This window comes from Mugil cephalus, chromosome 21, assembly GCF_022458985.1.
Source record: "Mugil cephalus isolate CIBA_MC_2020 chromosome 21, CIBA_Mcephalus_1.1, whole genome shotgun sequence".
Classification (NCBI taxonomy): domain Eukaryota; kingdom Metazoa; phylum Chordata; class Actinopteri; order Mugiliformes; family Mugilidae; genus Mugil; species Mugil cephalus.
The window spans coordinates 17,371,369-17,386,963 of record NC_061790.1 but is presented as its reverse complement, the minus strand read 5'-3'; the positions used below and the strand labels follow the sequence as shown (position 1 = coordinate 17,386,963).

At 43.3% G+C, this 15,595-nt stretch overlaps 1 protein-coding gene across 1 annotated transcript; it reads right to left on the bottom strand.

The window, feature by feature from the left end:
• Nucleotides 1–2,297: 2,297 nt before the first annotated feature.
• On the bottom strand, nucleotides 2,298–11,993 carry si:ch211-63o20.7 (Serine/threonine-protein kinase pdik1l-B-like). The gene is made up of 4 exons (XM_047573007.1): nucleotides 11,830–11,993; nucleotides 10,607–11,379; nucleotides 9,467–9,692; nucleotides 2,298–4,461 (listed from the first exon to the last, which is right to left on the bottom strand). Exons 2-4 carry the CDS (start codon nucleotides 11,345–11,347, stop codon nucleotides 4,217–4,219), a joined length of 1,212 nt encoding a protein of 403 aa, XP_047428963.1. The 5' UTR covers nucleotides 11,348–11,379; nucleotides 11,830–11,993; the 3' UTR covers nucleotides 2,298–4,216.
• Nucleotides 11,994–15,595: the final 3,602 nt, after the last annotated feature.

Genomic DNA, 15,595 nt, shown 5'->3' with positions numbered 1-15,595 from the left:
GGCGATTGAAGCTGAACGGCCGTGCGTAATTTCCTGGAAGCGGCCCCCGTGTCGTGACTGCGCCGGGCTGTGAGTTGGCGTTGCGGTCTCTGATGCAGTGAGGAATGGGCCACATCGGGCTTTCTCTCCACGCTCGCTCAGCTCTGCTATCAGCTGTGAAATCTGAAAGGACCACCCCCCTCTCCCCCTTCCCCGTCCTCCCCATCCCCATCCCCGCTCCCTCTCACAGAGTCTGTGCTGAGCTGATTTGAGCCGTGGAGGAGGCAGAGTTTGGGGTTTAATCTGTACTGCAACACGAGCAGATATGTAGCAGGTTCACTTAAACTCTGCTCGGCTGAAGGTTACGCACTTGAAGACGAGAAGAGGATGGAGACGTCTGCTCCGAAGTTTTCTGACATAGTTTAAATACACAGATGAGGTGTTGTGAAATTAAGGGCACTCACCTGAATGTATTTCTTCAGAGTTTTGGTGAATATGTTTTCATCACTCCATAAACCAGGAAGAGATGTCAGCTGTGCAGGGGGAAAAAAATCCATTTTCACTACGATCTAAGGCACAAAAAGTTAAACAGATCAGTCTGTGAATGATGTAGAGCAGAATATAAGTTCTATGTCTAAATGTGCTAATTAAATACCAAATCCTATGTAACATATATATAAACCTTATCTCAAATAAACACCTGGATGTGTATTTTGGACATTTTCCTTCCACTCGTCTGTAAAATTCTGTTTATTGACAACACCAGATATCAGTCACCGCTTCCGTGCATGCGGAATAAATAGACACGGGTTAAAAATAAACTCTAATTGGTTACCTCGAGGTACAAACTGGAAAGAGTTCTGAAAACAGGAGGAAAACATCCTTCCAGGTACCCGCATTAGAACCAAACAAAGTGGCTCATCTTTTCCAGAGCGCATGTGACCAACATGGTGGCGCATGTGTGCGTCTTTTTTACAACATTTTCAGCAGCTTTTGCGTTGGGATGGAGACGCGTCAGAAGAAGCGTCTCGGGCAACTCAAGAGTGGATTCAAATTTGCGTTCCCCGGAGGATTACTCCAGATGACTCCTACGTAAGGGAAGGTTAGCACTCACAGCGCACTGGAGGAGTCCTTGTCCACCGCCGTCTTTCTTCATGCCCATACTTTCTGTAAACTGATCCCTCCCTAATGCAAGTCCACTTTTGGGTAATGGGTTGATAAGAGCCTTTGGCAAGCGCAACTTAACAAAATCAAGATGGCATCTTCTGAGGATTGTCATAATAAATTCCCATCCTAGTGTTGCTGTCCCCCCACTCCCGTGCAGCTTCACACACTGCCCATTTTGACACATCGTCGCAGGAATAGAAGTTAAAGATAAAAATTAAAGGTATTCCATTTAGATGAGCTATGTCTTTACATTCCCCTGCGGAATTTAGATTTTGTATTTATTTTTTATTTTTTGGACGTTGTGCATGAACTGTTCATGTCAGACTTCCTTAAGGTGTCTGGATGATCTGGATGTCCGCAGACTGTGGGGGGCGCTCCAGAGCCCTTTCTTCTTCACTTTGTTCTGCTGTAGCCACCGATGGGACGATTTGTCAGGTCGTCATATCTTCACTTTGATACTGAACGTAGTATTTTCTGATGACCTGCAGTATGTTATCAGACAATAGTTTGATTAAACTCCCTGTGCTGCCCAAAAAGATCCAAGGGTAGGAACGGTGTTCTTGTATACAGACACCAAATAAAGTCAGATTCAGCTATCAGGCATAACATTATGACCACCTTCCTTATATTGTGTAGTTCTCCTTTGTGCCTCCAAAACAGTTGTGACTCATCGGAGAATGGACATGGGTCTTCTGAGGGTGTCCTGATGCGTCTGGAGACATTCCTCAGGGTGTCACATATCATCATAACATATGCGGGAACAGAGACGTCACAGCAGTTGGTCGTTTTCCCCGCTCTCATGAGTCTGCTCTGTCTGCTCACACCTATAAAGTCCTAAGCCTATAACTGGTCATTAGTCCCCTCCGTGAGCCGGTGGCTGGCCGGCAGAGACGACCTCATCGAGCCGAGGGCAGAGGGGTTAGCTGAGCTGAGCCTCAGCAGCTCAAACCTCCACTCGCCCCCTTAAGGTGGATGCCCCTGCACCCCCCCCCCACCGCCAACATCTGCTGCACGGCTGAGAAAACAGACCACCGGATGGTTAGCTTTATGGTGATGCTGCTTTTTGAACACTTGCATCATAAAACCCATTTTGTGGGTCATCAACTTGACTTGAAGAATTTTTTTCCATGAATAAGAGTCAAGTCTGATTATAGAGGTTACATTTTCATCTTTATTCAAATTACATTAAAATTAAGAGGAGGTTTTAGGACACGCTCCACGGTTTAATACAGATCCATTTTTTCTTCGAGCATGTCAGCGATAAAAAAATAATAATAAATAAATAAAAGAGTCAATGGCCCAGACTGATGACCAGTAATAAATGTGTGTGGACGCAACGTGGATATGATCAGCAACGATCCTAATGCCTGGTTTTAATTTCCTGTTCACAAGGGGGCCGTTAATCACATGGACCTGCAGATATTTATAAAAAAAATTTTAAAAAATGCTTGCACAGTTACACAGTTGAATTCAATTTTCAAAGGCTCCTGTACACTAAAACAACAATACACTAAAATGCCTAAAAGCAAACTGGTGGAAAGATCAGCAAGTATTTTAAGACTGACAATTTTTTTGTGGATATAAAACGTCTACAAATCAGAAGGTTATTAAAGGCCACTGAGAACCACTGTGACACGCTTCAGAGGAGCAAAGATGAAAACAATACACTGACAATAACCCACCTGAATGGATGTGGAACATGTAAGAAACAAGCAATGAAAAGTGGGGAAATGTTTCCAGGTCAAGATGTGCTGAGCTCACAGACTCAAACAGACCGAGCGCTTCAGCCGAGTGTTAGTTCAACACAGTGACGTTATTCCACTTAGATTCTTTAACATGTGTCACATTGCTTTCCAGTGTCACTGCATAGATTGTAATTGTATTTAAAAAAAGTGAAGACTTTGTCTTTTCGCCTACATCCCTGTGTGACTTCAACTGGTGAATATCTTTAAAACATAAAATACCCTGACACAAAAACACATTTTCAAGTAACATTTTAAAGCATATATGAAGCAAATGTGAAAAGGAAGCAACAGAGGTACACAGAAAACACAAAATGCACCCACGTGAAGTTATATAAGCAGCAATCCTACAATAAATCCATTTTGTTTTAGTCTTATATGATTGGTTATGTGGTTGATGACTCTGTGTGTGGTCCCTCAGATCTATTGTACAATTTGAGGATGTGCTCGAAGACGACGTTGAGCTGAAATGAATTCTCCGGTTTTCTAAACCCCGTCCGTCTTATTTACACGAACTCCGTTTGCATAAAAACGATCACAAGCAACAAACAGCAACCAGACTATGTCAAAAACAGCTAACATCAATTAGTAGTGTGAAATTTATCACAGGGATTTGGACGGCGTTACAGCCGGGCTCATTTTTAAGACACCCCGGCCCGGAGAACTGTCACAGGCTACATCAAGAGTGTGAAAAAAAAAAAAAAAAAAATCATCTACTGGAAAAAAAGTGGAGCACAGAAAGTTTTAAATCTCAGCTGCATTTCTTAAGATCAGAAGTTTGATGTCCATGAATCAGAATAATATTAAACATTAAAACGCGGGGATGGCGAGGAGTCAACAAAGTCACTTTCCTTTCATGACGAGCAGCAGCAGCAGCAGCGGCGCTCGTCTCATTTCAGCCACAGTATAAACACGCACTAAAATGGATTTTCCATGTCAAGCATTCACCAGCATGGTGCTTAAAGGAAGTACAGGACGTCCCTGTAGATGTTCACATGGACTAGTCTGAATATCATGGTGTGTTTTATCTGCAGTGAAGTCAGGGGGTCTGTGGTCAATGGGCCGATTCCCACTAGAGCAGCTCAAGACTTCTTGTAGTTTATTCCCGTTTCCCTTTATGAGGTTTTCTACAGTTTAGGAGCTGAGCTGGAACGGCTGTTTCAGTGACAGAAATGGCACCAACAACGCCATATAATCATCCACATTTCTTTATCTAGTGCCTGTTGTTTACACATACAGGAAAACCTGCGGTCAGAGGCTCCATAGTCAATTTTACCATGTGGAGGCTTTAGTGGTTACAGTCATTACGCTCTCAAACACGCTCTCTGTCAGTGGGAGTCCTCTTTCAGAGCCGAGCGCACTCTGGCCTCCAGCTGCTCTGCCGGGGGCCGGGCATCCGGGTCTGAGGCGAGCATGTCTAAAAGCAAGGTGCACGTGGCGGGGCCGGGAGGCGGCGGCAGCGGGGGCGCTCTTTTAAACTTCATAGGGATGCACAGCTGGAGGTCGCCATTCTCCCACAGAGCTTCTCCCAGAGGCATCAGCCAGCCAGAGCGACTCTTGCACACGTAGGCGCCTGAAAGGGAAAGGACAGGTGAGTCCTAGCGCAGGAGCTTCCTGACTTGACCGAGAACAAAGGACGCTGTTGTGAGACGCTTGACACAGTGACTGGTGAGAAGTGTCTGCTGGTAGAGCACATTTTCCAAAATTCCTGACTGGGACAATTAACTAGACAGAAAAACATGGAAGGTCCAGTGGGCTGCGTGAGGAATCAACACAGATTAAATGAACACATCTCAGTGAAATGTCACAATGATCAGTATGATGACAGCCTTATTACTAAAACTTCTTAGCAACTGTCCACTGGTTCTTCACTCTAAAGAGAAAAGATTTCATCAGACAACTCTTTAAAGACACAGATCTGTTATTCTTATGTCTATATCTGGTTCATATTTGTTCTCTCTTATCTTGGACAAAACAATTCCCCCGTGAGGATCAATAAAGTGATCTTGAATCTTGAAAACTAGCCTCTTGGCTAATTCTGGCTCATTTATGATTTACTGTACCTACAATTCATCATGTAATAACATCCACTCTCCCTGACAAATAGACCAATAAAAGGAAAATACCGGTAAACGTTCTAGTTATATCACACACTCATTAAACTCTTGATTCTGAGATTTTAACCCTAACCCAGATTGATTCTTTTGACACGTAACAATTCATCCAGCCTCATTTAACCATGTTCACTTTGTATTTGTCCTGTGGTTTTCACCTAAACAACTAACCTGTGTGGGTCACATGCAGCAGGTCCTATGGAGAAGCTCTGAGTGTTTTCAAGTGGGAGTTAAAGAGTTCTGCGTGATTGCATTTTGCAGAAGAGGGGCATTTGCATGATTACCTGATAACAAGTGAACTTAAATGACTTTGCGTGAAACTTTAAGACTGATGAGGAAAATTAAATCTAGTAGATCCGTGCTGACGCCTGTGATTTATGCGTTTAATGAGAAAAGGGACTTCAGCGAACACGGAAGCCAACGCGATACGTGTTTTGGTGGCGTGAGTGAGACATGGTGCTGTCATGTGGTTGTGGTTAACAGGCATCAGGCTTTAAAAGACGCTGAAGTCAGTTTTGTAAACCGACTCACTCGGGGTGCCAGGTAAACAGAGAGTTATGACAGGAAGCTGAACCCAGAGAGGCGCGGCAGTCGGGTTAGCGCTCTGCACGTTTGCTCTGTAATGGTTCGTGCTCGTCTTTGGATGCATGCTCTGGATTTCTCGCCAACGCGGCCAAACGGAGCAACGCGGTAGAGAGTCGGCCTCTGTGTGGTTGCACGAACGCACGCTGGCATATGGCAGAGATGATGAGCAATGAGCCACTGATGGCAGGGTATGAGACGACTGCCAGGAAGGAAATGTGAAAGGGAAATAGCTGAAAAAAAAAACAAACAAAAAAAAAAAATAAGCGCTGTTGCTAACGTCTTATGAGGAGGGAAATGCAATCATTGGTGAGGAACACTGAATGTAAACAGCCACTTTGTTCACAAGGAAACTCCAGAGGACACTCCCTGATATTTCCTAATATTCCATAAACTGTACAAGAGAAGCAGTCACAGCCGGTCAACACCCATTTTAAAGCCCCTATTTTGACCTTTTGATGTTCTGGAGCCAGGAGTTGCCACATCTAGATGAGAGGTTGCAGCTGAAGAGGAGCGGGAACCTGACTGAGAACCAGAGGACACCATGCACATCCATAAACGTAACAACCAAGCGTGCTGCTTAGTCGTCCATTTAATTTACTAAATGAGCATCTTGCTGTATTAGAGGAGACTTGACTTCAGTCAGCACTGCTGGCTATTAGAGAGAAGGCAGGTTTAAGGAAGGCAGCGTTTACGTCTTATTCTTTTACATAATGTCTATGGCTCTGTCTCTATATCAGATACCATTTATTAGCAGGTTTAGCTGCTGTTCAAACTTGACTAGAATGTGTAATCACCAGCCACTTTATTAGGTACCCCTTGCTAGTAAAAGGTTGGACCTCGTTTTGCCTTCTAACTGCCAACATACTTTCAACAAGGTGTTGGAAACATTCCTCAGAGATTTTGGTCCATATAGACATGGTCAGCAACAATACTCAGGCAGGCTGTGATATTTAAACCATGCTCTGTTTGTACTAAGGGGCCAAAGTGTGGCAAGAAAATATCCCCCACATCATTACACCACCACCAGCAGCCTGAACCGTTGATACAAGGCAGGATGGATCCATGCCTTCATGTTGTTGACGCCAAATTCTGACCCTGTCATCTGAATGTTGCAGCTCAAATTGAGACTCATCAGACCAGGCAACGTTTTTCCAATCTACTACTGTCCAGTGTTGTTGAGCCTGTGTGAACTGTAGTCTCAGTTTCCTGTTCTTAGCCGACAGGAGTGGTACCCGCTGTGGTCTTCTGCTGCTGTAGCCCATCTTCTTCAAGGTTGGACGTGTTGTGTGTTCAGAGATGGTATTCTACATTCCTTGGTTGTAACCAGTGGTTATTTGAGTTACTGTTGTCTTTCTATCATCTCCAACCAGTCATCCATTCTCCTCTGACCTCTCACATCTACAAGACATTTTCATCCACACAACTGCCGCTCACTGGATATTTTCTCTTTTTCAGACCATTCTCTGTAAAACCTAGAGATGGTTGTGTGTGAAAATCCCAGTAGATCAACAGTTTCTGAAATACTAAGACCAAAAACCATACCACGTTCAAAGTCACTTAAATCTCCTTTCTTCCCCATTCTGATGCTCAGTTTGAACTTCAGCAAGTTGAGTTGTGTTGATCCCCTCTACATGAATAAATGCACTGAATTGCAGCCATGTGATTAGTTATTTGTGTTAAGCAATTGAACAGGTGTACCTAATGAAGTGGCCAGTGAGTGTACTTTATCTAGATAAAGTACTTGGACTTAGACAGACTTTAATGATCCACAAGGGAAATTAATTGATCATAGTAGCTTAATTGACACAAAAAGATGAGCTGTTATACAGCTGAATAGAATAAGGAATAAAGGAAGTTCTGTAGCGTTCACTGTGGCAGCAGAGCTGAATCATTCTGCTGGAGAATCAGTTACGTATGTATGAGACTTTCTGACTATTGCTGCTTTCAAATGAAACTCATTTGTGGTTGCGACACAGTAAGTTGTACAACAGGCTTGCTCAAGTACATCAGCCATTAGTCGTGGGAACAAAGTTACAAAGAAAGTTTGAATAAATTACATTTTATTTAATTACAAACTACCTCCAGCATTTCTTAAATGTTAGCAAACACCGTACAATGTTCTCGTGAACACGATGGGGTCGCGTTTCCTGGTCTACATTTTGTTGCACCCAACAGAGCGATATAGAGCAGCTTCTGGCAGTCGCTATCATTGGAATTAGGGCCAAGTTTAAAGCTCTGCCTCCTTCTCTTCCTTTCACTCCATTAAAAAGACATACTTTGGGGTTTTTGGCTGACTATCAGAATAATTAAGAAATCATAAGATAAAACTAATAATATAAATTTGTCATTTGTCGTGACTTGGCGTTTTTAAGACTACATGATTAATTGAAAAAAATCTGTAGATTAATGAAGAGAGGAAAATCATTAGTTGCGTCCCTAAAATGTATCAAGCTCCAAAATGAAAGTGGATTATCCGTGAAAGTAATTAAAAGGGCATCAATTGTTACCTAATCTCATGGATCCCGGTGCAGTTTTCTGGGAGTGTGATCCAAATTATGGCATTAGCAACACGTCTAATCATGCAGGTACCCGATGATACTCAACCCAACCTAAACTCTGGATGTGAGGTATTCAGTCAAAAAGAAGTATCGGTTAGCGCGACACTAGCAACAATTTCTTAACCCGACAGAGGAAAAAGCCAACCGGCGCTAGGTTTCCAGGGGACAAATGCAGGAAAGCCTTTCTCTGAGTCAATCCTCTCTGCTCCCCTGCCTAGTCAAATAACTGTGGGTGTGTGTGCCTTCAGAGAGGATGAAGTCAAAATAATGGAGCATTTTATCTGCCTGTGAAAAGCCTTGAGCTGCCTCTCCCCATTTTCTCACTGACAAAGAGGATTGTGATCGGGCCGGCTAAATCCATTTTGCCTTTTCTGCCGAGTTAAATTCACTGAATCCCCACTCTTTCTCCAGTAGTAACCGTTCTCATTCAGCTTAATGAAGTATCAGTGACTCGGGTAGGCTCTCAAGTACTAAACCTGTGGATAAAGGTTCATATCCTCCTGCTAGCAGGTCGGCTCCAGTCAGGCTCATTTGTTTGTGAATAAAACGAGACACGCGTATAAAAAACATTCCATTATTCTCTGACAGTAGAGATTAGACCACAACCGGGCCCTGCGCTCCTGTACATTAAGACGCGTTATCATCTCATGGCCACGAGGGGTTCTGACAGGAAAATAGGACATCCGCAAAAAAAGGAAAGAATGAAAAAATCTGATCTCACAGCTGCTGTGCTGAAATCCCTGAATTAGCCAGAGCTGTAAGACGCATTAGGGTTCCAGTTTACAACATCAAAGTTCTATGCAACGGCATCCTTAAGGTGCAAACGACAAGATAACAAAAGGAAATTACACGCATCTGCAGTTTTGGGAAATTCAGCTTATCCTCATTAATATCAGCAGATATTACATGAGGACCCAGATGTGGGTAAGAACTCAATACTTTAAGTACGAAAAAAGATTTTTCCGAAGATATGGTTTCTATCAACACCAGCACTGATAAGACAAGATAAGACAGTCCTTCTTGTAATACATGGATGCCAGGTACTGAAATCCATATCGGTGTGTATATTGCATAAATCATCTTTCATCTCGTTGCCATTTAGATGTAAGATTGCATTTACGGCTGATGAATGCGTGATGTATAGTATGTGACATTTTTAATATGTGTCGGTTAATTAAGTCAAACTCAATTCAACGCGATGCGTCACCATCTGCCCGACCACGCACTCAACCTTTCCTGCCTCTCTTATCGTGACGTGTAAAGTTAACATCCCTGCGCCAGTCTTTCCTGTCTCTGGGGGACAATTTACGGGAGCGCTTACCCAGCTGTTCCTGTGTAGTCCCTTCTTCCACAAAGGTGATGCGCTCCAGGACTGCCCAGAACATCACACCTAGGGAGAAGATGTCTGCCTGGGCAGTGTAGCTCAGCCCGCCCCACACCTCTGGAGCCATGTAAAATTCAGAACCGCAGATGGAGGAGAAGCGCTGCCTGGTCAGATCGCCGTCCGCTACACAGTCACTCATCTTGCTCAGACCAAAATCTGCCACCTTAAAGTTGGAAAGGCAAGACATCATGAATTAAGCTTTTAACATATAAGTAAATGTCTGGCACATTCAAGCGCTTCAAATGAGTTCATACTATGCTAGCAAGCTAATCAGTGCAGTGCTTAAATCTTTCTGTTTCTGTAGTAAAAATAGTGTAATCTGTGTCTGGCGACATCTCCTGCGGTGCTCTGGTAAGAAAGAGTTTTACATTAACCAGCAGCGATTGTCTGCCAGAGCTGAAAAGGAGAGCAGAGATGGATTAGCCCACAGCAACTAGGAGCAGAGGCTATGTTAGAGAAACAAGAGTTATGAAGGTAATTCATGCATTCACAGCCGCAAGAAAAGTCTCTGATGCTCCAAACAAAAAAACGAAAATGAACAAAAGGCAAATGCCTTTACCTGACTGTAAAGCACTAAAAGATGTGAAAGTATTTCTGATGCGTAAGCATACATCAGACGGATGTGTCAACAGTGTTTGTGTAATTACTCTTACTGCCAGAAGGGGGAGCCAAATGTGCTGTGATGCAGCTTTAAATAAACTTTTCCTAAATGTATGACTAAGCAAAGTTTGGTTTCTTTTAGGTTTATTCTTCACATAAAATGGGTAAAAAATAAAGTTTTAATAATAAAAATAATAAAATAGCAGTTTAATTGTCATATTTTTGTTTTGTGATGCCTTTTAGACAAAACACAACACAAACAACAGCCTGTATGAATGTTTGGATTTGACTTTCTCATCACTGCACATTGTGCTTTGAGTTTTCTGAGGATTAACTTTTTTTTTAATCACTTCACTTCATTACAATATGAAAAACAGACATCACCAGAGGGAAGAAAAAAATAAATCCTACCTACAGCTACAGTGCTCTCAAACAAGCTTGATGTCATTTTGCGCCGACACATGATAATTGGCCTACCTTGACAACAGGGCCTTTTGGAGTCACACAGACCAGCACGTTGTCAGGCTTCAGGTCTCTGTGGATGATACCGAGGCTATGCAGGAAAGCCACAGCACTGCAGAGCTGTCGCACCACGCTGTGGTTACGCTGAGCTTCTGGAGGCCTGGAGAGCAGGTACTGATTCAAGTCACCTCCATCACAGTATTCCATCACGAGCCACAGGGCCATGCAGCGCAGCGGGTCGGGAGGCTCTTCCTCACTGTGGGCGGGCCTCTTCCTGGCCCTGTTATCAGGCCTTTGTGGAGTTGGACAATCAGATGCATTTGATTTACTCTTGTCCTGACTCTGGGGCCTGACTTGGACAGTGTTGGACCGGTCCTTTAGTCTAGAGGCGTGATTAGTCCTCCTCTGTGTGCTGGACAAGGTACTATTCCTTTCCTGAGTTTGCGATGTTGCCACTGCTCTGCCCTTTAGCACGCTCTCAACCAGACGCAGAGGAAGTTTCCCAGGTTTCAGGGGCTTCAGGCTCCTAGACCCTGTCTGCAGGAGGCAGCTGTGGAGAGCGATGACGTTGACGTGGTTCTTGGCCGTGGCTCTCATGGCCCACAGCTCTTGCAGGTAGAGTTCAATGCACTCCGGGTTGCTGCAGGGCAGACGCTTAATAGCCACCCTCTGTCCCGTTTTGGCCATATGGCCCTCAAACACCACACCATAACTGCCTCGTCCCACCTCCTTCTCTAAGGTGTACAGCTCCTCCATCTGTCATTAGGAGCTGCGGCCTGATGTGCCCGCTAACAAAAAAACAAAACAACTCAAGTTAGCGGAAGGAAGAAGGAGCGTAGCGAAACCATGCAAGATATTATCGTGTCGTATTAACAACATTACAGACTGGCTTGAAACGTCGCAGCTTTTGAACACGGTGTCCCCCGTATTTGAAGTTCATGTTAAAGTGGGAGATACGAAAAGGACGCCTGCCGTGTTTGAATAAACCAAACTAACGTTACTTTGCGGCTAGCAATATAGACACAGCACGCACTTGAACATTACACGAGTGACGTTAACAATTAAAGTTAGAGTACAACAATATTTTTGTTAAAGTTAAAAGTTCAAATTGACACTACACACCATACAACGTTTGAAGCACACTGGCTATATTTAACATGGCGCTGTCTGTAACCACCAGTTAAAAGGGGGAAGCGAAACACAAAGTTCAGCTCCAGCTACTTAAGTTTCCAACTTACCCACAAGATTTCTGCAGGTAATATCAGTACTATATCCACTTGAATACGCAGTCTACTTCGCCGACAGGCTCCCTCGAATCATATTCGACGAATCTTTCGTTTTCACTGCCGATCAACAGTTGAAATAAAACACCAGAAACAAACGCGACAGACTTCCGTGTCTAATTTCGGAGCGACCCGCTCTGGGTGTACGTGCGTTGTGATTGGCTACGGAGATTCAGTCCCGCGTTGTGATTGGCTGTGAGCAGAGCGGCGTAGTTATATTTGATTCGAATTGGCGAAGTAACATCCAATACATTCCATTCCAGTAGGTGGCGGTAATGGACCTAGAAGCCATCCGCCATTTAATAAAAGATGAGGATGAAGGCAAGAAAGAAGTGGGGATTATGTATTAACATATTTATTTGTTAATTAACGTTAACATAGTTATTTATTATACACTGTAATTGTTTTTATACAAGGTGTTAAAGTGGACCATTGATTTGAGAAAGAATTCATACAGTCGATTATTTCTAAAAATTAAATTTTTTAGCCCCCCACAGATTTAAATGACTAGGGATAAAAATGAATGCCAGAAGTGTTTTGCTCTGTTTGATCTTCCTCACTTCTCAGTACAGAGAAGCATTTTGTAAAAACATGTTAGGGTTGAGAATGCCGGATGTATCTGAACGAGTAGTCTATTAAAGATGGGGGCAGTTTTGTCATCAGGCTATTTAGCTTGACAAAAAAGTACCAAAGGCACAAAAAATACCCAGCCCACGAACTTCCCTCTTTTGCTGCAGTCCCATTTATTCACAAAAGACCCGAACAAAGCACGTGCACCTATACGCGGGCGCACAATGAGTGGTTGCTGCATCAGTATCGACTATTTTTTGGGGTGGAGGAGCTGCAACAGTGGTGATGACAGATAACAGCATTTGCTTGTGTGTTCGTGTGTGTGAGTTTGTTTCTTCTGAGAGAATATAATAGGAAACATGGTGATTCATTGCACTGAAGCAGACAGAGGAAAGAGCAGCTTTGAAGAGTGTGTGGACGTGTGCGAGCTAATACGATCCATAGCTTTTATCAGCGACGCCAATCATGAATACTCTTCATTACTTGAGGAAGATGGAGTCAGTCACACTTCACTTGTTTTTATCTTGAAGCAGATGCCCTTTATTCCATTATCATATGTCATTTGCTTTGACAGATATCTGGACACACACGTTGGGCGTAATACACAGTGCATTCTGGCTTTTTGAAGTCCCCCCAACAAATTCAATAAAGCTTTCCAGGCGCCCCGAAAAGATGTTAATGAGCAGAATAGGAATTATAGTTTTAATCACCCCTGTTTTCAGACTAATGGCGTTTCTGTGAGGGCTTTGCTTGCTAATTAAGGAGTCCACCAACAGGAGGGGAGAGAGTAATTATTTCCTTGATTGAGGTCAGAACCCTTGCATTAAATCCCGAGGTCTATCCCAAGCCTCGCCACACACAAAGAGCGAACACGAGTAAACATCTTCACAGGATCCCGTACTCAATTTCACAGCAGTCACTCTTACAAATGATGATTTTCTCCTGCAGTAAAGCCAGCTTTCATTGGGAAGTCTGCCACGTTTTCTGACGCCATCCTCACGTCTTTGTTGTGTAAAACCGGTGTCACTGGGTTGACTGCTTAGTGCCCATTCGCTGGGGTTTTTTATAAAGTGCTTTTCTGCTTTCAAATACCCTCCAGTAACTGCACTTGATGCTGAAACACCTGAGGGGAGTTATGCAAAGAGATCGATGTACACAAGCCCACGAAATACTGCTGTGTGTCTCTGCGAATGCTTACGCTCCGAAATAAAAGTTTCTCGGGCTTCCGGTGGTTGACGCTGCAGATTTTCCGAGCTGAGGTGTGATTCGTCATCCACGTGGCATTAAGTAGGGTTTAGGGATGGAAATGTAATTTCTTTTCTTTCTTTTTTTTTTTCAGGTGAAATTCATTTTTCGGCCCAGCTGTTAATAATAATCAGTTTTGTCTTGACAGATGAAAACCCCATGCTGCCATAAACCACCACAGAGATCACCTCCTCCCCAACCCCAGCCCGCTCCACTCGGTTTCACATCATTGGGTTTGATTGGGTGAAGGGGGACGGTAAAACACCTCGGCTGGGTGAAATGCAGAGGGAGCGAGGAGCCCTGCTCAGGGCTAACAGACGGGCCCATGCAGCAGACATCGGCCAGTGGTTGTTGCACCTAACTATGACAGTTGTACAAACTCTTTTGGCTGGGGGCCCGTGAGCAATCAGCCAGCAATACTCCGTCCCTAACGATTACTGTAGGCTCCAAAACAATCTATGTATTAGTGCAGTTAGTGTACGGTTGTGTCACAGCCATTACATTAACAAATACACTTTATATGCAGATTTAAGTGTTTAGCCATATGTGGACTTTTGGAAAAGATTGCAAAGTGAGGATGTCTCATTACTGGAGTTCATTATAGGGGACTCCCTTGGGACAGACATAATTTGTGCTTTTATATCGTCTCATTTTCTCATATATTTTTTTAGAACAGGACATATAAAACGTATTGCAATCCCTCTTAAAAGGTGGTGCTTCTTACTTATTAAAACATTTTATTCATCGTTCTCAGATACAAACTGAAGAGTCATCCAAGTCTGGAGTGCAGATATCTCTTGTTTATTGTGTCTCCAGTCAGACGAATGAAGGCTTTTTCTTTTAATTGTCCAGATTAAATGAATCCGCAGCGGACCGTTCAGTGTGATGGCTTTAATGTTATAACACGGCTGTTGATAATTTCAAACCAATTACACGTTTCTATAGAGCGTTATTTATGTTTCTAATCCGGAGTATTATTGAATCATGAAAGCACAGTTTCTTCGATACTGGTTTGGCTCTTTTCCAGCCCAGACATTACTGCTGTGATTTTTTTCCACCCGTATCCCTTGTAAACAAAAAAAAAAAAAAAAGTGGTACCCAAATTTATTTTTTAAGAATCACCTGACAAAAGAGCTTCCAGTAACCTCACAGTGTTCAATACTGGCGGTGTGTACGGAAAATGTACTTCGTAAATAGATTTTTGTTTGATTTAATTGACGTACAAAACATCAGTGCCAAAACTGGAATTTTAATGTCATGCGTTGCCAAGTGAAGCGCAACCTTTTATGTCGTCAAGGTAATCGCAGCCGCTTGGCCACCGGAGGAGGCGTTTATGTACACTGGACAGCTGGCGGATAGCAGCGATATCAATGGCAGACAGGCCTCGTGACAGCTGCTTGTTCTTCTGGGCTCCTTATCTCAGCCACGCGGAGCGCTCTGTCTATGGACCCAATTCATCCATCACTATCGGACCTCACACAGGATCAGGGCCAGCTTTCACACTTTCACTGGAAGCAGAGGCTAACAACAGCTCAAGATGAGAAGGGGTTTGAACTTGGCGTGTCGAGCTTCGAGACCAAAAGAAATCGCTGTGGCCTTTTGTTATTGTCACAGACATAATTACTGTGCTAATGGTATTCGCGCCATAGCTCTGTCATTCAAATAGACTGCTGGTAGGTACAATACTTTGGTAATTAGAAGATCTATTGTCTTTAAGTTTTTTTTTGTTTTTTTTTTTAAAAACTCCCAGATGATGAATTCCTTTGCCCTTTGATAAACTATTGGATGGATCTCAGTTAACTATTTTTCCAGATGGAAGATATTCGTGGTTCCCAGAGGATGAATCCCTAGCCCTTCAATGAGTGGCTTTGTCTTGGGTACCACAATGATGCTGATTTCCAGTGAA